General features: G+C 49.2%; 1 protein-coding gene across 1 annotated transcript in view; it reads right to left on the bottom strand.

The window, feature by feature from the left end:
* LOC116831151 (UDP-N-acetylhexosamine pyrophosphorylase) overlaps positions 1 to 21,931 on the bottom strand; it is a 90,733-nt gene that overhangs the window by 64,014 nt on the left and 4,788 nt on the right. The window contains exons 3-8 of the mRNA XM_075067987.1: positions 19,463 to 19,557; positions 18,167 to 18,243; positions 16,628 to 16,675; positions 6,684 to 6,782; positions 4,224 to 4,312; positions 3,612 to 3,684 (exon numbers count right to left, since the gene is read on the bottom strand). Of these exons, the coding sequence (XP_074924088.1) occupies positions 3,612 to 3,684; positions 4,224 to 4,312; positions 6,684 to 6,782; positions 16,628 to 16,675; positions 18,167 to 18,243; positions 19,463 to 19,557 (481 nt within the window). The remainder of the gene's footprint in view (positions 1 to 3,611; positions 3,685 to 4,223; positions 4,313 to 6,683; positions 6,783 to 16,627; positions 16,676 to 18,166; positions 18,244 to 19,462; positions 19,558 to 21,931) is intronic.

Raw genomic sequence — 21,931 nt, 5'->3', positions numbered from 1 at the left:
AAGAGGCGAACAGTGAGCCAGCTGAGGTTCTAGGGGCAGGCATGGGGGTTTCTGGCAGGGGAGGGAGGAGGTGAAGAGAGACAAGTGGTGGGTGGGGAACTGACTAGGAGGGAGGCAGAAAGTCAGTGGGGGGGGGGGCTAGGGGCTGAAGAGGGGTGTGACGGTAGGGCTGAGCAGAGAGGGGGTGGGTCCTATTTTACTGCTGTGATCTGGTCATCCTATGCACGACGTTTCTTTCCCCCTCTACACTACAGGCTTCCACACACTGTCAGTGCCTCCCTAGTCTGCCATACATAAAATTGTTTGCTTTAATTGAAAAATTCTTAATAAAAGTAAACCCCCCCCCCAAAACACCTTTTTTGGCTCACAGCTGTTTCAGCGGGGCAGCGCTGGGGAAGGAGGGTGTGTTTCCGCAGGGTGGACGGTACTGTGTGCACGAGCGCGCGCGGGGTGTGTGTGTGTGTGTTTCCGGAGGTGCTGAGGGGGGGGGGTTACAGCAATGCTGGGGGTGCATGGGTTCGGCCCTCAGCTGTTTTCTGTGGAGTAATATGGCCCTCGCCACTTTACGAGTTGTGCGGGCCTGCCATAGACAAAATGCTACATCTTCCTCACGCTCGCTCTGTGTTAGCCAGGCACCCCATGGTCTCTTCGCACTCCTCGGTACCCCCATCTTGAGTTCCTGCCACGCCTGCGCATGCCCTACTGTCTCCTCCTCATGGTCTCTTTCTGGGCTCCCATTACCCCCTCCCTCCATGCATGCTCTTTCCCCAAGCTCATGGCTTAACGCAACCCCCTCTATGTGCTCCTCAGAGCCATCCCATCACAGCACAGCTCCCCCAGCCAGAGCTAGTCAGCCTTGGGGAAGGTCATGTTTAAACAGGAGTGTCTGGGTCTAAGCAGAGTGTGAATGTGATGTGCCAGCTGACAACGATCTGAACAAGGCCATCTTCACATCCAGAGTGTTTGAATGTTGTGTTAATTAACATGACCTCATCTCCAGTGCAGACAGCCCTTGGTGTCCTCCCCCTGTGGCTCAGCCTGGCAGATAGCAGCAGTCAGGTCAGTAGCATGGTAGTTTAAACTACCAAGATAACTAAACATCCATAAATATAGAACCAGCTCTTCACACACTGAAAACTCAACATTAATATAGCTCCTCGACACTCAGAGGCATGTCTCAGCAAGGCCAGCTAAGCACACGCAAACAAAGCATGTACAGCTGGAGTCCTCGGGTGAAACCCTGTTTGGGATACTCAATCATACTTCGGAACTGTCTGATCAATGAATCACAGGCTCATTTAAAACATCAAAATCCATTTTGGGATTTTTACCAAACTCCCCAGAAAAGCCTCTACCTTGAGTAAGAAGCAGCACATAAAAACTCAGGAAGATCAGGCTCTTTCTGGAGGAGTTAGGGAAGGGTTAAAAATGGGGCTTATAATGGGAAGCCAGCTTCCACTTTAACTACAGCATGGCAGTAGCCACTTTACAGCAGCACAGAGAAGGAATGAAGACAAGTGACTTATGACATGCTGCAGACTGACTCTCGCATGACACACTGGCAATATCAGCAGGAAAGGTCAAGTGCAGAATGCTGGAAGTCCAGCCTGGGAAGGATGCCAGCAGCACATTGCCCAGATAAGCGCAGAGGCCTCAATGCAGAGTGAGGCAGGGACATCTCTTCAACAACTGCCCCAGAAGATTTCTCTGGACAGGGCTTGGCATCAGCGGCCTCTCCTCAGCACTAAAACTGGTGCAGGAGCAGCTTCCACACCCCCTTGGGTTATTGTACTTTCTCGCCTCCTGTGCCTATCACTCAAAGGAGGGGGTCTGTAAACACTACATTCTAGGCAGGGATTCTCAAACTGGGAATTGGGACTCCCACAGGGGGTCGTGAGGTTATTAGATGGGGGGGTTGCGAGCTGTCAGCCTCCACCCCAAACTCTGCTTTGCATCCACCATTTATAATGGTGTTAAATATAGAAAAAAAAGTGTTTTTAATTTATAAGTGGGGGAGGGGTCACACTCAGGGGCTTGCTGTGCGAAAGGGGTCACCAGTACAAAAAAGTTTGAGAATTACTCTTCTAGTAGCTCTTGCTCAACGCTGAAGCACTGCAAGTAGAGCATGAGCCGAATTTAGGCTGCTCTCCTGTTAAGAGAGAAAGCAGTGACATGGGCCACACCCAATCTGTTTCTTTCCTAACAGCACCCAACTAGTGTGCTTGCTAACCCCAAGAGCATCCAACTAGTGTGCTTGCTAACCGCACAGTCCTTCTGGCACTAGAATGCATCACCCTGGAAGAGGCCCTTAGCAGTCAAGTAGGATTATTTCAAGGATCCTTGTTCTAAAGGATCTTGTATTGGCTCAGGCCCTTTGTGTGCTCCATGGAGAGCCAAAAGTGTCAGTGCTACCTGCTTACTACCACAATTCCAATAAATCAACACTGGCTAAAGCAACAAAAACACACATGCTACAACAGAAGCCAAACAAGGAAATGACAACAGATACAAATTTGCTCTCCCTTGGAAGTCTTCAGAATAGACATCCTGCTGAGTTCTTGAAAGGAATGCTGTGTGCTCTAGCAGGCCTTTACAGAATCCTGCTGGCTCGGGAATGCCTCTGCACTATGCACTCTTTGGCATAGATACTAAGAGCAATGGATGTCCATACTACAGGCAATGTGTAACCTCTAGATTACATGGTGTTACAGGGGTCAAGACTAACACTGGTCCTTTCCCTGAAGATGCTTAATGGATTCCACATTCGCCCAGCCTGTCCATACAAGTGAACTCATGTTGCTGCAGGTGCCCTGCACTCAGACAGCAGTTTGCCTTCACTGACACTGACAATCAGTTTCCCAACAAGACAACAGCTGACGCTAGAGCGGAGGAAATTTTACTGGTCTCCCTGGGCCAGCTGTCAGTGACAGCATAACCTCACAGGCCAGATGGCCACTACTTTATGGGGTGTAAAGACCTGAAGCCTTCTCCACCCACCCCAGAGATGCAGGGGCTTCTGCTTGTCTTTTTACCTTAGATAACAGGAAAAAAAAGTGTAGCCTTTCTGTTCTTGCTGGAGTGCTCCTGGGTGTCTCAGAGCATGCGTATGGGGGGGTTCTCACTTTGCAATCAATATTTAACAGCGAGATCCTTTCCCAAAACACTAGTCGATCATTAGTGTCAAGACACAAGTGACATTTTTAACAGTCTGAACCAGACTTAACCTCAATTGCTTAGATATTGAGTCTCCTGTAATGGCAATGTCACTATTTACTCCAGTCACTCAAGAGCCTTCCAGGATAGGCAAGAGCCACATCTCTAATGTAACCAAACAAGCAGAATACAGATCATTTTAAAGCCACCTGGGCGTCCTTTGTACAGAATAAAGCAGCGCTAGAGGGCAAAAGCCCAGTTCTGTCCTGTGCAGATCTTTCAAAATTACTCAAAAGCAGGGCTAGGAAGCTCTTTGTACATTCAACTGCAGAACACATTGAAATGAGGAAGAAGCGCTGTCGACTCTCCTGATGGCTGCTGCTGCTAGAGCAATGTTTGGTACAGATACCCTCTCTTATAGGCACTCAGGGGGTAAAATGTAGCCACAACAAACTTGCCATCAAACATCCTTCCAGTGAGCAATTTCTGGGCAGCTTTGGAATCACCAGCATTTGCATATTCAACGAAGACCTGGAAAGACAGAGACAAGGGCATCACTGCCATTGAGTCACAGACCCCAGGAATTTCATCCATCACCCACTGATTGAGTAAGTTTGGCTTTATTCCTCCCCTCCTTAGTGAGGAATTATCCCCAACAAACTGCTTTCCTTGTCTGTAGCTCCAGAGTGCCCTCAGCAGACTCCGTGGGACTAGAACAGCAGGGGAGGGGGGGGTCACCCAGCCCGAGTCTGTAGGGAGGGACACTTAGGATTCTACCTACCATTCCTCATTTCTCTGTACTAGACATTTAGTAAGTTGGCGCTGAACATCTTGACACACCCTTTCTCATCCCACTTTCCTCATCCTCCGCTCTGTACCCCAAACCCTCCCCTAAAACTAGTCTGCCATCTCTTAGGTTAGGAAACACTAAGCCACCTTGCCAAATTCATGCTGCTGCATAACAGAACCAGGGTACTTCTAGTTGCACAGCACTGCCCTCATCCAGCAGGATTAATGCTAGACAGTGAGGCTGGTAGTATAAATATCAACCTCTTCCCCTCCACACTTACTTGGCCTTTGCCAGGATTCTCCTTTGGAACAAGCATGGAAACCACCGGGCCGTATTTCTGACACTCCTCTCTTATGTCTTCCAGCACATCTGAGGGAAGAGAAAGCCATGTGGCCTGTGCTTGGCAAACTATTACCAGATATAGACCACATTAGGGCAATCCAACTGTGCAGAATATGAGCAGTCCCGACTGAGTCTGGATCAGTCACTTCTCATCGTACACTTAATTCTCCTTCTTTGTCGGCGTACACCAGAGATGTCCCAACGTTCCAGTGAGCTGGAATCTGGACAGAGCTGGCTTGGTGGTGACCCAGCTAAGACCGAGAGAATCCTGGGCGGGATAGGGAAGGCATGCCAGGGACTGGGCAGATACTGAAGCAACTTGCCTGAGCAAGGCCGTGGCTAAGCCAGCACTGGAGAGTTCTCATGATGGACTGAAATGCCATCTCAATAAAAATGACTTGCCCAAATACCCTCCAGTTTGGTGAAAAAATTCTCTGTTGTCCCCTGGTTTGGCAGAGCTTCTGCTGCAGGTTTTGAGAAAGGGGCAACATCAGGGTTAGCCTACAGAGAGGCTGCCATTGCTCCGCAAGGACACATACTGGAAGGAAGCGCTAAGCCTACAGGAGGGAATTCCAGAGAGCAGCCACCCAGCTCTCCCCACCCTTCATATCTTCATACCTACTCCACCTCCCCCTGAACTATAGGATCTTCTGCAGGTCTCGCTAGGCCCAGGAGGAGGCAGGTGCTCAATGTAGCTCACAGCAGTTCCTGCAGATTTTAAAGAGGCAAGACTGGAACCAAAAATAAGAGACCTGGGGGAGAACCTGGGGAAGCAGGTGGCAAACAGGGAGGCTGTCTGGGGAGTCCGGGAATCTGCTCAGCTAGCGTGCTCTCCCTGAACTCTGCACTGTGGTGGGAGGGAGGCCATAGGGAACACAGGATCTCTGGGTGCTACGGGGAGCCTAGAGTCCAGCTCCAGCTCCCTCCTGCTACCCCCTTGGGCACACTGAAGAACATGGTGGTCCTGAGGCACCCCACGCTCTTGCATGAATAATAGGCAGCAATCTCGTCATGGTGCCCAGGAGAGTATTTATCCCATGATGCTCCAGCTCTTCTTAAACCCCATTAACTTCACCTTCCCCACCAGGAGTCAAGCACTGAAGGGAAGATGCTGCCACATGCTTTGGTGTGGGGGTGGGGAACTGTTATTTTTTCCTAGCCGCTGGGATGTCTTGATGACTTTTCTGCTCCATAGCCCTGCTACTTGGGAGGTGGTGACAGCCCTGCTGCTGTCTGCCTCCCTGGTGCTGACTGTCCCCCTCCCTGCCCACCAGGAGAGGGAGGGAGGGGACTGGAAGATTGCCACAGTAGCAGTACAGGTGCATTTAGACAAGGCTGCTGCCGGAAGGCAGCAGTGACCTGGTGTCAGATCCAGGAGAGTATGGAGGCTGGGGAGGGGCACTGCTCTCTGTTCCCAACACAGGGCAAGGGGGTTTTTGTACTTGGAGTATTCCCAGCCCCCAGAAATGACTGCACTCAGTGGGGCACCCACTGATTCTGCTTGTCCCAGAAGCATCAGTAGAAAAATCTTGTTTATTTAAAGGGGTTTCAGTTCCAGACAGACGACACAGAGTCTGGCAGAGCACTGTGTCCTCAGTCACCAAGTCTCTGCTACACCACAGTGGGAACAAGCCCCGTCCAGGACAAGGGTGAGAGCCTGGGTCCCCACAGAGGAAACACTTGTGGCACTACTGTCACGGCCCAGACACATGTGGCTGCACTGCTTGCTCACAGGAGTGGGGCCAGTCCTGTTCCCTGGTATGTGCACTCACTGATTGTTTTGCACAGTTAGAAGCTGGAATGCTCTACACTGGGTTATAATGTCACTTAAAGCAGGGAGGAAACCCAGCTACTACAAGCCAGGGTCTTTGTGAAGAGCACTCATCCCATAGCCTACCCCCTCCCCCCCCGGCCCAGGGGGCTCGCCTAGCTTTCACCGAGCATCTGCACTTTGTACACAACATTGCTAATGTACAACAATACAGATAGATTATTTTAAATCTCTGCGGATGTCTGAATGACATCACTCAACAAATTTCAGCATTCTTCCCTCCCTCCCACCCTGTTCTGCACATGCACGCACCTGGTGCTGCTTTGAGGCATTTGTTATCTGCTCAAGCAGCCCTTCTAGCCATCCATGAACTTATTCTAGTCTCCAGCTCACCCACTCTAATCAGCTAGGCCCAGTCTCTTCTCAGAGCATTCTCTGCAACTCCTGCCGTCTGGAACAGCCTTCCTGTACCTGTGCACTTGTTTCAAATCCCAGCTGAGTTTCTTCACTCCCTTTTCCTTATGCCTCTAAACTCTCACCCCACTCTGATCCCGACAGCATTCTGGGATGTGGATTTCTACGACGACATTACTGCACTGCACTGCAGTTTGTAATACAGATACCAACCTTCATATTCTTCTTCACTCTGAAGAGAAGCATCACTCAAGACATTGAGCAGCCTTAGCACTGGAGTTGGAAGCATCACCAGATCTTCAATATGGGGAGCTGCTTTGCCACCACCCAGTTCCATGGAAGGAAAGGCATTAAATGGGAAAGCAGGGGGAGGGGAGAAAGGCTGTATCAATATTTACACTTTTGGAGGTATAGTTCTGTTTCCCCTCACCACATGCATTACACCCTGTAGCCATGCTGTGTGCAGCTGGCCTCAATCTGGAGACTGACCAGCCTCCCTTCCAGGAAGGCTTGAAGTGCAACCTGTGAGACCCAAAGGCCAGAAGGTTAGTTTGCCCAGAGACAGTGGCTGAAAGTGCTTTTAAAGGCACAGCAGTAGTGTGAATCAAGTCTGAAATTATTGCTATTCAGCTTGGATTCAGACATTGACAAAGGTCCCCATGGCCAAGGTAGCTGGATCAGGTGTTACTTATACAGTAGGATATAAAGCCCTTCTACCCTGTCTGTGAAAGGAGAGTTACTCACAAACCGGGAAGAATTAGTAGGGGAAGCAAAAGTGGATGGGAACCTGGCAGGCAGTGACCATGAGATGATCAATGTTAGGATATAGATATTCAGGCCTGTCTGTAAAGGCCTGTACTTTAAGAAGGTAGGTGTATTCTTATCACTTAACTAGTTATAGAGGTATAAAAGAAAGAATCAAAGATCACTGTCCGTGTAATGGCCTTCTCTTACTGTGACAGGCTAAGGCCTTCAGCTAAGATGTAGTTAGGGCAGCCATAAGCGGAAAGTGCAATGGTCCATCTCAATTCCAAAGTAATCACATTGAAATAAGGTGCTATTGGGCTATTAGGAAATACAGCCTGTTCCTGATATTCCTCTCACCCACCTTTCCACTCCTCCAGAAAAAGGAAGAGCCTAAAAGATGTAAAAGACTTAGTTTGATAGTCATCCTGTTCCCCTGTCTGGCAAAGAATCAGCTTATAATAGACAACAGGCTTGGAAAACCCTTATGTCTGTATAGATGTAGTTTGTGAAATCCCACTTTTTTTTTTTCTGTAATATGTTCTGTACTTTTATTTGCACGGCCCCAAGATGTTTTGGGGCTTTATTTATTTCGCTTCACCCTCCTCACTTTCCCCCTGGTCCTCCTTGCAGAAACAGAGCAATACCACCCCACCAAAACACCGAAGTCCAAAGGTCGCAAACAATTCGATGTTTATTGGGGGTGAACTTCCCAGCAAGCATGATTCCCACAGTTTCGTTCTTAGTGTCCCCTTTCAGGCCTATGACAACCAGACAAGAGCTTTGCCCTGTGTCCCTGTTCTGTTCCCATCCCCCTTTTAGGCAAAACATGATCCTAATTCCTCCATCCCTTCTTTAAAATTCCCAGTCCTGTTTCCCATTTCCCCCACGCTTTACCTGATTGACATGCAGACTATACAGTAAAACCTGAGTTTTTGCATAGTTATTTCTTAACAATTAATATTTATACTGAAATTCACTAACCAATCCTAAACATAATATCGTAACATGGTTATTAACCCAATTATATTCCACCACCTTCACTGGTTACAACCGCCATAACAAAATCATTATGTAGCGGAGACAAACAATTATAGAACCAGACAGAGACAAGCAAATAAACATACACACAATACAGAAGTGAGATTTTACAACTACATTATCTAAAAACAGACATAAAGGGGGTTTCCCAGCTGTGTCTATTAATAAGTGAGTTCTTGCCAGACAAACAAGTTCCTTTTACAATCTTTTAAGCTCTTCTCTTTCTCTGGAAGTGACAGAATATCAGGATAGTATTGTATTCCTAATAGCCCAACAGTACCTTATTTCAATGTGATTAGTTTGGAATGTGAGGATGTGACCATGCACTTCCCAGCTTATGGCTGCCTAACTACGGGTATGGCTACATTAGAAATTTCAAAGCGCTGCCCCGGCAGTGCTTTGAAGTGTGAGTGTAGTCAGAGCCGCAGCGCTGGGAGAGAGCTCTCCCAGCGCTGCTTGTAAACCACATCCCTTATGGGTGTAGTGTGCAGCGCTGGGAGCCATGTTTTTTCACACCCCTGAGCGCGAAAGTTGCAGCGCTGTAAAGTGCCAATGTAGCCCAGCCCTACATCTTAGCTGAAGGCCTTAGCCTGTCGCAGTAAGAGAAGGCCATTACACAGACAGTGATCTTTGATTCTCTCTTTTATACCGCTATAACTAGTTAAGTGATAAGACTACACCTACATTCTTAAAGTACAGGCCTTTACAGACAGGCCTGAATATCTATATCCTAACATTGATCATCTCATGGTCACTGCCTGCCAGGTTCCCATCCACTTTTGCTTCCCCTACTAATTTTTCCCAGTTTGTGAGCAGCAGATCTAGAAGAGCTCTGCCCCTAGTTGGTTCCTCCAGCACTTGCACCAGGAAATTGTCCCCTACACTTTCCAAAAACTTCCTGGATTATCTGTGAACTGCTGCATTGCTCTCCCAGCAGATATCAGGGTGATTAAAGTCCCCCATGTGAATCAGGGCCTGTGATCTAGTAACTTCTGTTAGTTGCCTGAAGAAAGCCTCATCCACCTGGTCCGGTGGTTTATAGTAGACTCCCACCACATCATCACCCCTGTTGCTCACACGTCTGTGCTTAATCCAGAGACGCTCAGGTTTTTCTGCAGTTTCATACCAGAGCTCTGAGCAGTCATACTGCTCTCTTACATACAATGCGACTCCCCCACCTCTTCTGCCCAGCCTGTCCTTCCTGAACAGTTTATATCCATCCATGACAGTACTCCAGTCATGAGAGTTATCCCACCAAGCCTCTGTTATTCCAATCACATCATAGTTCCTTGACTGTGCCAGGACTTCCAGTTCTCCCTGCTTGTTTCCCAGGCTTCTCGCATTTGTGTACAGGCACTTAAGATAGCTCGCTGACTGTCCTGCTTTCTTGGTATGAACCTCTCAAACCAGACTCTTAACATCTATGTGAGATACTGACTCATTGGCCCGAGTCAGACATGGTTGGGTGGCACCACACCCCATGAATTCTCTCTTGTGACCTGGAAGACTCCTTTGGGGGTGGCAGGAAGCTACAAGGCATGTAATACCATGCTCAGAGAGCTTTGACTTAACAGGAGGCACTGCTGATCTGGATGTATCCAGATGTTGATTGATGCTGTGATCATTCCCTCATTGCTGTGGGACCAGTCACTGACACCTGCAGCCGAATTGAGAGGCAACACTCAGGTAAATACAGAACTGAAGGGCTGCTCAAATGGTGTCTCACTCCTGGACAGGACCCATGCTACCAAGGAAGTGGAGAACAAAAATACAGGTGCATCTTTTTCTGCTGGACACAGGACGCAGAGACTGCATGGAACAGCCCAGTACCATGAACTGCCAACTAGCAGCTCCTCCTACATGTAAATGACAGAAATGGCATTTTTCCAGAGACCCACTGTTGCCTAGTTCAGGAGCTAGCTAATAAGTGTCTCCAACCTCAGTCCCTGTCTTAAGGAGGGGCCAGCCCACAATACAGTTCACAGCAAGTAGTACCATACCCATGGGTAGGGCCCTACCAAATTTATGGTCCATTTTGGTCAATTTCATGGTCATAAGAGTTTTAAAATGGTAAATTTCATGATTTCAGCTATTTAAATCTGAAATTTCATGGTGCTGTAATTGTAGGAGTCCTGACCCGAAAAGGAGTTGTGGAGGGGGTCACAGGGTTATTGTAGGTGAGGTTGCAGTATTGCTACTTTTCCTTCTGCACCTGCTGCTGGCAGCAGTGCTGCCTTCAGAGTTGAGCAGCTGGAGAGGGGTTGCAAGAGCTGGGAGCCCAGCTCTGAAGGCAGAGTCGCTGTCAGCAGCAGCATAGAAATAAGGGTAACGTGGTGTGGTGTGCTATGCTACCCAGCTCTGAAGGCAGCACAGAAGTAACGGTGGCAATACCATGACACCCTAAAATAACCTTGTGACTCCCCTGCAACTCCCTTTTGGGTCAGGACCCCCAATTTGAGAAATGCTGGTCTCTCCCCATGAAATCTGTATAGTACTGGGTAAAAGCACACTAAAGACCAGACTTCATGGCTGTGAATTTGGTAGGGCTCTACCCATAGGTAGCTCCAGCAAAATGAACTGACTTGTGGAGTGAGGGTATCACAATGTGATTGTAGATAACTAGTCTATCTCCAGTGAAGCCAACTTCCCAGCAGAACTGGACTGTAGGGAGCTCTGACCCAGCTGTGTCAAAAGTGAAAGCGAAAGCTTCAAGAGATCTTCTAGATTAACTCTCTAAGAAAGCACCAATCGATGCTTCCTTCTGCAGCACTGCCCCACACCATGCAAACAGGAGGAGGAAGGCTTTGAATACCACCAGACAGTCACAAGGAGCAGAGCTAGGAACTAAACTATAATGGAACTGCAATATAGGAATCACAGTCTGAAGCGCTGACCTACCAGCCACACAGTGATCCCAGAAGACAGAGCGGTCACTGGGTAAAACAGCACTGGGAGCGGACTGTTGAGTTGCTGGTCCCCCTGGAGTTATGTCAGTGACCCAAGGCAATATAGACACACATACTCCTAAAACTTCACCCTGCATGGCACCAGGACATGGAAGAAGTCATTGGTCTACTATCCTGAGTCAGTGTCTTGGTGGGGAAGGGGTGCTTCTGTTGCTCCATCAATAGGACGAAGGCATCAAACACCAAGCCTAAGACATCCTCAGGCTGAAATCTTCAATGCTTCATCCCAAGTGGGGCCCCTGCAGACCTCACAATGCGCAGCCCCTTGAACAATGCCGTGGAATGCAACTCCTAATTCCAGACTGCGAGCGTCTGTGCTTCGCTAAGCAAAGGAAATCCACAATTCTTCCTGTTGGGAAGTCTTCAATACCATGCCCTCCTGGACTCCCACTGCTGTCGGTCTCAGGAGGCTCTGCCTCCACATGGTGCCCAAGACTTCAGGCACCGGGAGTTTTGATGGTGAAGAGCTGCCACTTAGACACTGATTGAAATGGGACCCAGGGCTGTTCAGTTGCTTTGTTAATGAGATATGCACTGGTCTAGACCCCTGGAGAGGTTACATAGCTTCCATGTGGTGGTGGCCCAGGGAGAGTGGATTTCTTGCAGCCTGTTTCCTGGTGCTGGAAAGCCTTGCATCTCTGCTTTCCATGCTCATCTGAGAGCAGAATTCGACAGATCTGGGTGCAGTGACCTGGCTCTTAGGGGCTCAGCTGACTTCTCCTGTCAAGTCGTTACTGTAGCTCAGCCTGGCTGGTATGCAGGGGGAGACAGCCTGGCGGGATGACCACAGATGTATCCGTGCTGCCTCCCACTATCCAGCACTTCAAAGGACATTGTACTGCTGCTGTGGCTAGAAAAGCCTCAGCTGGTGGGCACCTCAGAACCTGGGGAAGTGAGGATGATGCTTTAAATGGTGATAGCTACCAGATGTCTCAGAAGACAACTCAGGCCTCAGCCCCATGGCATTTCTCCAGAGGCTCACCACTTTAGAGCCTAGTAACACTGCTGTGATGGAACATCTCTGCTGCTTGGCACCAACATGCCAACCTGCCAGGTGGCCTCAGTAGGTGTGCCAGTCTCTTTCCTACATTGACACAATGCAAAAGCCACGGACCACCTCATGTTCTACGGCATCAAGCCATACTGGAATACTGCATCCAGTTTTGGTGTCCACACCTCAAAAAAGGATGCTACAAAATGGAGAAGTTCAGAACAGAGCTACAAAGATAATCTGAGGTCTGGAACGCCAACCTAACAGTTGTCTAGTTTACTGAAGAAAAGGTCAGCAGATGTCTTGATCATGGCCTACAAGTCCCTATGGATACATCTACCCTGCAACAAAAGACCCATGGGCATGGCTGTGGCTGGCCCGGGTCAGCTAACTTGGGCTCGTGGGGCTCAGGCTGCAGGGTTAAAAACTGCAGTGCAAACAGTCAGGCTTGGGCTGGCGCCCAGGCTCCAAAATCCCATGAGATGGTTGGGTCTCAGAGTCCAGGTGTCTACACTACTATTTTTAGCCCGAGTCAGCTGACCTGGGCTCTGAGACTCAGTGCTGTAGGTTTTTCAGTGCAGCGTAAATGAACCCTGCATAGGGAGAAGACTCCTGAGAGTAGCAGGTTCTTTAATCTAGCAGACAAAAAGCAGGGCCGTCTCTAGGATTTTTGCTGCCCCAAGCAAAAAAAATTTTTGGCCGCCCTTCCCCCTTTTTTCATGCCCCCCGGCCCCTCCCCAACTCCATCCCTTCTGAACCCATTCCCCAAATCCCCAGCCCCGCTTCCTCCCCCAGGCGTGCAGCATTTCCCTCCCCATTGCTTCCTGGGGGCTCCCACCCTAGCTCACCTCCGCTCTGCCTGCTCCCCCCGCTGTGCCGCTGCTCCGCTTCTCCCAACTCCCTCTCAGACAATGCAGAGCGGAGAAGTGGAGCAGCAGCGCATTTAGGGGAGCAGGCGGAGTGGGGGTGGGGGGGAGCGCAGGAACTAACGGGGGATAGAGAACCACTCCCCACTCCAGCTCACCTCCGCTCCACCACTGCCGCCTCCCCCAGCGACCGCAGCTCAGCTTCTCCTCCCTCCCTCCCAGCCAAGCTGCATGAAACAGCTGCTTAGCACGCAGCAAGCCTAGGAGGAAGGAGGGAGAAGCGGTGCAGCGGCATGTTCCGCTTCGCTTGCTCCCCTGAGGTGAGCTAGGGTTATGGGGTGCAGGAAGTAACGGAGGGTAGAGGAACCGTTCCCCACTCCAGCTCACCTCCACTCCATCACCCGTCGCCTCCCCCGAGCGCCCGCCGCTCGGCTTCTCCTCCCCTCTCAGACTTGCTGAGCAAAACAGCTGTTTCGAGCACAGCAAGCCTGGGAGGGAGGGGGGAGAAGAGCAGTGGCGGCAGCGCGCTCGGGGGAGCAGGTGGAGGTGAGCTGGGGCAGCAAGTTGGGGCGGTGGGGACACTTTTTCCCCGTGCCCCGGAGTCGGCACCTATGATGGCCGGCACCAGAATGCTGCCCCTAGAAATGTGCAGCCCCAAGCAACTGCTTGTTTCACTGGTGCCTGGAGCCATCCCTGACAAAAAGACAGAACAAGATTCTCCAGCTGGAAATGGAAATCACTAAATTTCAAACTGAAAATATGACAAGTGTTTTGAAACACCTTGGGTGCTGAGCCATTGGAACAACTTACACGGGCTGGGCTGGGGTCTCCTGCACTTGGGAGTCTTTAGAGCATGACTAAGTGATGGCCTTCTAAAAGATCTGCTCAGGCGCAACCATATGGCGTGTGTTATCAGGTGGGCAGCCCAGAGGGTCCTAATTGCCTTAAAACGCTATGAGCCTACACTAGGTCTTACACAGCCCTAGAGCTGTAGTGTTGCAAGCAGTTATAGCTATATCCTTCTGAAGCATGAGCCCCATTTTACATATGGAAAACTGGTCACAGAAATTACGATACTTGCCCAGAGTGACGTAGGAAACCTTCGGCCAGCCACAAACCGAACCTGGATCTTCCGAGTCGCAGTCCAGTGCTTTAACCACAATGCCCTAATGTCAATGCATCAAAGCTCCTTGCCTTCCCAAAGGCCCAAACCTTCACATACACATGGCTTCATTCTTTTGGGCTCAAGAGCTGTTGCACAGTCTGACCTTAATGCCCTCCGGGGCAGGTGGACAGAAGAGCCATCTAGAGCCTGTCGCTGTCTTTCAGCAGGAAAGGGCCAAAAATGACCCTGAGATGCAGAAGTTGTACTCTCTAAAAGTGGGAGGAGCCCTGGCTCAAGGAGTCTGCTAGGCAGAGCACTCCCAGCTAACTGGGGAGATACTACTTCAAATGCAACCCAAATCCCCCACAAAACAGGGAAAGTGTGAACATGCTCCCCAACCAGCCAGGCACTGAGCCTGCCCAGAGCAGCTGTCCTCAGCCCAAGGCTGCCAGCTCGAATGAAGCTACTGGCCTGAGCCCTCACAAACCAAGGTGTTCTACCAAGGTCTACAAGAATTCTTTGAGGGGGGTCAATAAACATGTGGACAAGGAGGATCCAGTGGACATAGTGTACTTAGATTTCCAGAAAGCCTTTGACAAGGTCCCTCACTAAAGGCTCTTAAGCAAGATAAACTGTCCAGGAATAACAGTAAAGGTCCTCTTATGGACTGGTAGCTGGTTAAAAGGTAGGAATAAATGGTCAATTTTCAGAATGGAGAGAGGTAAATAGGGGGTCCCCCAGGGGTCTGTACTGGGACCAGTCCTATTCAACATATTCATAAATGATCTGGAAAAAGGGGTAAACAGTGAGATGGCAAAATTTGCAGATGATACAAAACTACTGAAGATAGTTAAGTCCCAGCCAGACTGTGAAGAGCTACAAAAGGATCTCTCAAAACTGGGTGACTGGGCAATAGAATAGCAGATGAAATTCAATGCTGATAAACACAAAGTAATGCACATTGGAAAACATAATCCCAACTATATGTATAAAATGATGGGGTCTAAATTAGCTGTTACCATTCAAGAAAGATCTTGGAGTCACTGTGGATAGTTCTCTGAAAATATCCACTTAATGTGCAGTGGTAGTCAAAAAGAGATAACAGAATGTTGGGAATCATTAGGAAAGGGATAGATTATAAGAATATCATAAAATAAAAATATACTGCCTCAATATAAATCTATGGTACATGGAATGACCGCCAAATGGAGAGATTAATAAGACTGGGACTTTTTTGCTTGGAAGAGAGATGACTAAGGGAGGATATGCTAGAGGTCTATAAAATCATGACTGAGGTGGAGAAAGTAAATAAGGAAGTGTTACGAGGAGTAAATAATACAAGAACTAGGAGGTCATCAAATGAAATGAATAGGCAGAAGGTTTAAAACAAACAAAAGGAAGTATTTTTTCACACAATGCAGAGTCAACCTGTGGAACTCTTTGTCAGAGGATGTTGTGAAGGCCAAGACTATAACAGGGTTCAAAAAGAAACAAGATAAATTCATGGAGGACAGGTCCGTCAATGGCTATTAGCCAGGATGGTCAGGGATGGTGTCCCTAGCCTCTGCTTGCCAGAAGCTGGGAATGGTTGACAGGGGTTGGATCACTCAATGATTACCTCCTCCGTTCATTTGCTCTGGGGCACCTGGCACTGGCCACTGTCGGATGGACCTTTGGTCTGACCCAATATGGCAGTTGTTATGTTCCAGGTCCACTCTGAGCTTTGAGAAGCTTCCTTTTCCGCAAGTCTCTCCACCCTACACATCACACAGCTCAGGGAAAGCTGCAGAGACTCAGCAGAAGCCACTTGCCAGCCCAGAGGTGAGAGTCTCCACACCTGCTAATAATTTACCCTGGCACTAATGAATAAGGAGTACAGCTGTGCTGCCTAAAGAGCTAAAGCAGCAGAATGCAAAGCCATGTGTGCAGCTCCTGGGGGGACAGACAGACGTTCCGGGCGCGGACGAGGGCTGAGGCAGGGTAATTGGACACAACATAGGGATGGTCAAGACTCCAAAGAGGCAGGAGTGTTCCCGACTTCTCTCCAGCTTTAAGCTTGTGACCCAGCATGCGATTTGGCACAGATGGCCTCTCCATTTCATCTGAAGAGGAAATCTCACTGTTGGATCCAAGGGGGCAGTACTGACTGAGCAACGCAGTGACCCCAACACCAGCATGCAGTAGGATTTGCTATGTTGTCCCCAGGAGGACTTGACTCCCACTCGTGCCTGATCCACTGGACCACACTGCTGCCTTCAGTGGGCAGTTTACTGACATTGCTCAGCTGCTAACAAGCTTAATTTGATGAGGCACTAACAGAAGCCCCTGTCAGACAGCTTCTTCCTCCCCCCCATGGTGCTTCAAAAGCCCCGAGATGCATACTCAGGCCTTGTCTACACTTAAAATGCTGCAACCACGCCACTGTAGTACAGTAAAGACATTACCTACGCCCCGATGGAAGGACTTCTCCCACTGATGTAGGTAATCCGCCTCTACGAGAGAGTGGGAGAATTCTCCCATCAATGACTGCACCAGGGGTTAGTTTGGTTTAACAGCATTGCTCAGAAGCTGTGGATTTTTCACAATTGAGCAATGTAGTTATACCGACCTAATTTACTAGTGTAGACCAGGCCTAAGTAGGGAACACGGTAACCTATTTGCCTACCCTGGCATCTAGAGCTCAAGGCCACTCGAAAGGGCTTTTTATAGTACCCATAAAGGCACATATTACTGGTTACCCTTCTTTGTTCCTGTCATAAATAGATAGCTAAGGGTTAATGTATCTTTTACCTGTAAAGGGTTAACAAAGGGAACCAAACATCTGACCAGAGGACCAATCAGGAAACCGGATTTTTCAAAGTCAAGGAGGGAATTTTTGGGGTCTGTGTCTTTTGTCTGTCTCTCAGCTATGAGAAGGTTCTTTCTATATTCTAATCTTCTGTTTCCAAATTGTAAGTACAGGTAGAAAAACAATATAGGCTTTTATGTTGTTTTGGTTGTATTTACATGTGTGTAGCTTGCTGGAATGTTTCAAATTGGATATCTTTTTGAATCAGACTGTTTATTCATATTTTTCTTATAAGCAATAGCCCTGTATTGTCACTTGATGCAGAGATTATATTCTTATGTCTTTTTCTTTCTTTTTATATAAAGTTTTCTTTTTAAGACTTGTTTGAGTTTTTCTCTCTGGGTAGGCTAAGGAACGAAGGGGAAGGGAATTCTCTTTGTGTGAGATCTATGGAGGGTAAAGCTCTGCAGCACCAGGGAATTGGTGGGAGGGGGAGGAGAGATAGAATCTTTTCTGTTTCCTTGTATTTGGGGTTTGTCTCTTTGTGGAATAGAGGAGACATGCTTCTTGGTATTGTGATGTAAAGAGATTGCATCAGTACTCTCAGGTTAGCCCAGAGAGGAAAGTCTGGGTGGGAGAGAGAGGGGGAAGGGAAGTGGGTTATTTCCCTTTGTTGTGAGACTCAGAGTCTCTGAGTCTTGGGGTCCCTCCAGGGAAAGTTTGGGGGACCAGAGCGAGGCAGGCGCTGTAATTCCTGTCTGGTGGCAGCGAGATAAGATCCAAGCTGGTAATTAAGCCTAGAGGTTCATGCTAGGCACCCACATTTTGGACGCTAAAGTTCAGAATTGGGAAAGATGCTTATGATAGTTCCGTAAGATGGTCAGTAAATGCTGGTTTTGTCTAAGTTAAGCAGAATCTGTGAGAAGCGCCTGCCTGCCCTTCTACAGAAAGACCAACACTTCGTGGCCTCCAGCTAGGGAGACAGGCCACAGTCGGACCCTGTGCACAGAGTGAAGCATGGGCAAAGCTTCTAGCAGCTGTGCTGCAGAGGACCGGTGGCCACCATCAGGCACTAAAGACCAACCCAGAGAGAATACGTGAAGAAAGCCTGAGGGGCAAAACAATTCCAGCTGGACACAAGGGCTCCTTGCCCTCAATGTTAGAAGCCTGAAGAGGATGGAACTACACCACTTACCAAAGGGAATGCTGAAGAAGGGGCTGCACAGGGCCTTTGCAGCAGTGACTCTTTTCGCTTGGTCATCATAAAGCATGCTAGAAGACAAAGGGAGAGGTTATGTTTTTGCACACAGCATCCCCACAGCAAAGGCAGTGATGAGATCTGCATTTCAAGTGAGCCTGGAACCTTACGTACAAACCCCACAGCACATCTGCCCCCTTACAGCACTCTCACACGTGGGATTTCTGGGCACTTTTTTGTCCACAGTCTCTGAGAATTTAGGCGTTACAAACACCTTAAAGAGCTTATTACAGGAGTCTTTGGTGAGTAATTTTTCCAGACTCCTCTACCAAACTGAGTTTGGAAAGCAACACTTAGATTTTAGCACAGGCCATGCTGATGAGTGGTTTCATTTATACCATCAGTTATAACCGTTTCTAGCTACAGGTCTATGATGGAATATTCTCCTACAGATGCTGCCCTATGATTGCTCCAGAGTCTACCCTTTCACAGTGAGATGGCTGTTCTCTGAAAAGCCTCTGCATATTCCCATTTATGGGATGGCAGGCGACCGCGCCACGGTGACCTAGAACCTTCTGAGGAAAGCTGTGATCACTGGGGCTCACAACATTGGATGCTCAGGGACAAATTTCTATCCCCTCTCCCAGCCTCCGTTTTTAGGTCCTCTTCCCCATGGGAGCTCTGACTCAGCTGCTGCTCAGAGCTTCCCCCACTAGCAGCAGGGAAGTGACATGACTGGAGCGCCACTGCAGCCCACCACGCAGTCAAGTCAGTTTCTTTGCTGCTAGAGTTATGGATTTACTCTGCTGCTGTTTGGGAAAGATCTGAGCAGCAGCAGCGGCACTGAGCCCTCTCTTCTACTAACTTAGGAACTGCAGATCCTCCTATTTGGAACTTATTGACATCACAGGGAAGGCATTTTTCCAAACACATTACATCTACTGGCTTAAAGAGATGCTGCCAATGCCTCATCACCATCAATATTTTTATACAAGTTCCCCATCGGACAGCAACAATGAGAGTGTTAGCATAGGCAGGCCACTAATGTTCTCTTCACCCATTCTGTGCAGCCCTGCTCACACAGTAGTTAGAATACCAGGAGTCAGACACTCCTGGAGCTGCACTGCCAGCACAACCATGGGAAAGTTTCGGGACAGTAGGCAACCTAGGCAAGGACTGCAAGACTCCTTGGCATCTGAATGCAAGACAAACGTTTACAAGTAGAACAGTATTGCTTGGATCAGCATACATGTACCACAGAGTAACATGTAACATTTGCTATTTGCAATATACCTCTTGATAAGGTCTCTGAGGTGATAGGCTGGGATGGCTGAATTTACCACACCTTCACTGGCAAAAATGTGATCAATGATGGCAGAACCGTTTGTCTGGAAAGCAAAAGCAGCCACAGTTAGAAGGAAAATAAAATCTTGGGGTGAACATTAACCAAAACTCTGATACTGAGGGGGCATTTCCTATGGGTAGGGCCCTACCAAATTCATGGTCCATTTTGGTCAATTTCATGGCCAGGGGATTTTTTAATTGGTCATTTTCACAATTTCAGATGTTTACATCTGAAATTTCAGATTGTTGTAATCATGGGGGTCCCAACCCAAAAAGGAATCATGGGGTGGGGTGGGGGTGTCGCAAAGTTGTTGTGGGAAGGTCACAGGATTGCCACCTTCACTTCTGTGCTGAGCTGGGCTCTGAAGGCAGCAGCCCCGGAGCTTCCTGCAGCAGGAGGCGGCTCTTAGAGGTGGAGGTGAGTCTGATCTCCCAGTGCTGGTGGGAGCACCCCAGCCAGGGGCTACTAAAGGCTAGCACTGGCCAGTGGAGGATTAAAGCATGGGTTCTGGCCAATTTGGGCACCCTGAGCTGCAGAAAAGGGGGCAAGCACCAGCAACCCGAGCCATGGGAGGTGGAAGCCCCGCGCCTAGGGAGAAGCTGTGGGGTGGAAGCCCCAGGCCCAGCTACACGGCTGCTGCAGTGCAGAAGTGAGGGTGTACCACACACTTCTGTGCTGCCTTTGGAGGTAAGTCTGATCTCCCCACTGAGAGCAGCTGTGCAGGTGAAGGACAAGTCCTGTCTCTCCTCAGCCCAGCCTGGACTAGCAGTTAGGAGCCTCCAGCTGGGAGGCTCCAGCAGCATGGGGAAATCAGATTTCACAGGGAAGGGCTTATTGCATGGCCTGTGACACATTTTTTAGTTCCTTACTGGGAGTCTTTCTGAATGATGCCTAGAGAGGAGCTGGAAATAAAAGTGACCATTTGAGAGCAGAAATGTGGAGTGGGTCAGTCAGACATGCCTTGCAGCACTCTCCTGTCCTCAGTACGCTCCTAGAGTTAACAAACAGCCCTTCATTGTGAGAGTCGCACTAAAAGCCACAGAAAGTTACTGCTTTGTCACCATGCCACTGAACTAGTTGGCAGAAACGTAACTGATCTATTTCACTTTCCATTCTGGTGTTACACCAAAGCTGGCAGTCTTACAAACAGAGCCAAGATCTAGGCTAAGTCTACACTGCAGAGTTTTGTTGACAAAAGTGATGCCGCTCTAATTAAGCCACTGTTGCATATCCACACTATGCTCCTTGTGTCAGTGGAGCCCATACACGCTAGCAGCTCTTGCATTGACACAGAGCAGTGCACTGTGGGTAGCTATCCCTCTGTGCCACTTGCAGCAGGGTACTTGAGAAGGGTTTGCAATGCCTCCTGCGGCAGGTACAGCATCATATAGATTGGCAGCCTCTTTTCAACTGAAGTATGTGTGTGTGTGGTGGGGGAGACAGTGTGTGACAGGGAGTGTGCGCGCGCTGGGGGAGAGGAGTGTGCTGGCATGTGGTCTCTAAGTTCAGACAGCCACTGGAAGAAACCAGTCCTGAAGCAGGGGGACATCCCCGACATCGACCCCCGTCTCCCTCCCTGTCTCTGCACAGCAATCTCTCTCTCTCACATGCACACACACACACCCTGCCTGCCTCCATGTGCGTGCAGCATTCTGGGTTAATGATCTTCTCTTTGTTGCTGGATGTGACGAACTGGGAATGTTCTTAATGTTTGCTCTGAATACTGTGTTGGTGCCTCAGTGTCCTCTATGCAGTTCTGAAGTATCTAGGTGATGGGATAAGGGGGTGTGATTGCTGCAGAGCAAGGGGCAAGTGCACCTAAATGCCTGACTCTCTGTCTCCTAGCAACTGATGGCCTGGGCCCCTTCTCTGCAAAGGTGCCAGCTGAAGGTATTGGAGACAAAGAGATCAGGTGGCCTCCTGGCCGGGAAAGGACTTGAGCAGAGAGGAGGGGCTAGGCGGGAGGAGGGCCAGAGGGGGTTGTTAGTCTGGAGCAGGCTGGGGACGAGGAGTGAAGTGCAGACGTGGGGGTCTGGTTCACTGCCCCCCAGAATGGACCTGGCCGAGGAGTCCGGTTCGCTGTACCTACAAGCTCTGTGTTAGACCCTGTTCCTGTCATCAAATAAACCTCTGTGTTATTGGCTGGCTGAGAGTCACATCTGACTGCAAAGGGGGGGTGCAGGACCCTGTGGCTTCCCCAGGACCCCGCTGGGGCAGGCTCACTGTGGGAAGCACACGGACGGGCAGAGGATGCTGAATGCTCCAAGGAGAGACCCAGGAGGTGAAGCTGTGTGAGCTTCTTGCCCTGAAGACAGTCTGCTCCAAGGGAAAGGAGGCTCCCCAAAGTCCTGACTGGCTTGGTGGGGAGCAGTTCCAGAGCATTGCCCGGTGACTCTGTGACACAGGCATGCTCAGCT

Source organism: Chelonoidis abingdonii, chromosome 7 (assembly GCF_003597395.2).
Source record: "Chelonoidis abingdonii isolate Lonesome George chromosome 7, CheloAbing_2.0, whole genome shotgun sequence".
NCBI lineage: Eukaryota > Metazoa > Chordata > Testudines > Testudinidae > Chelonoidis > Chelonoidis abingdonii.
This window is presented reverse-complemented; position numbering and strand designations above follow the sequence as displayed.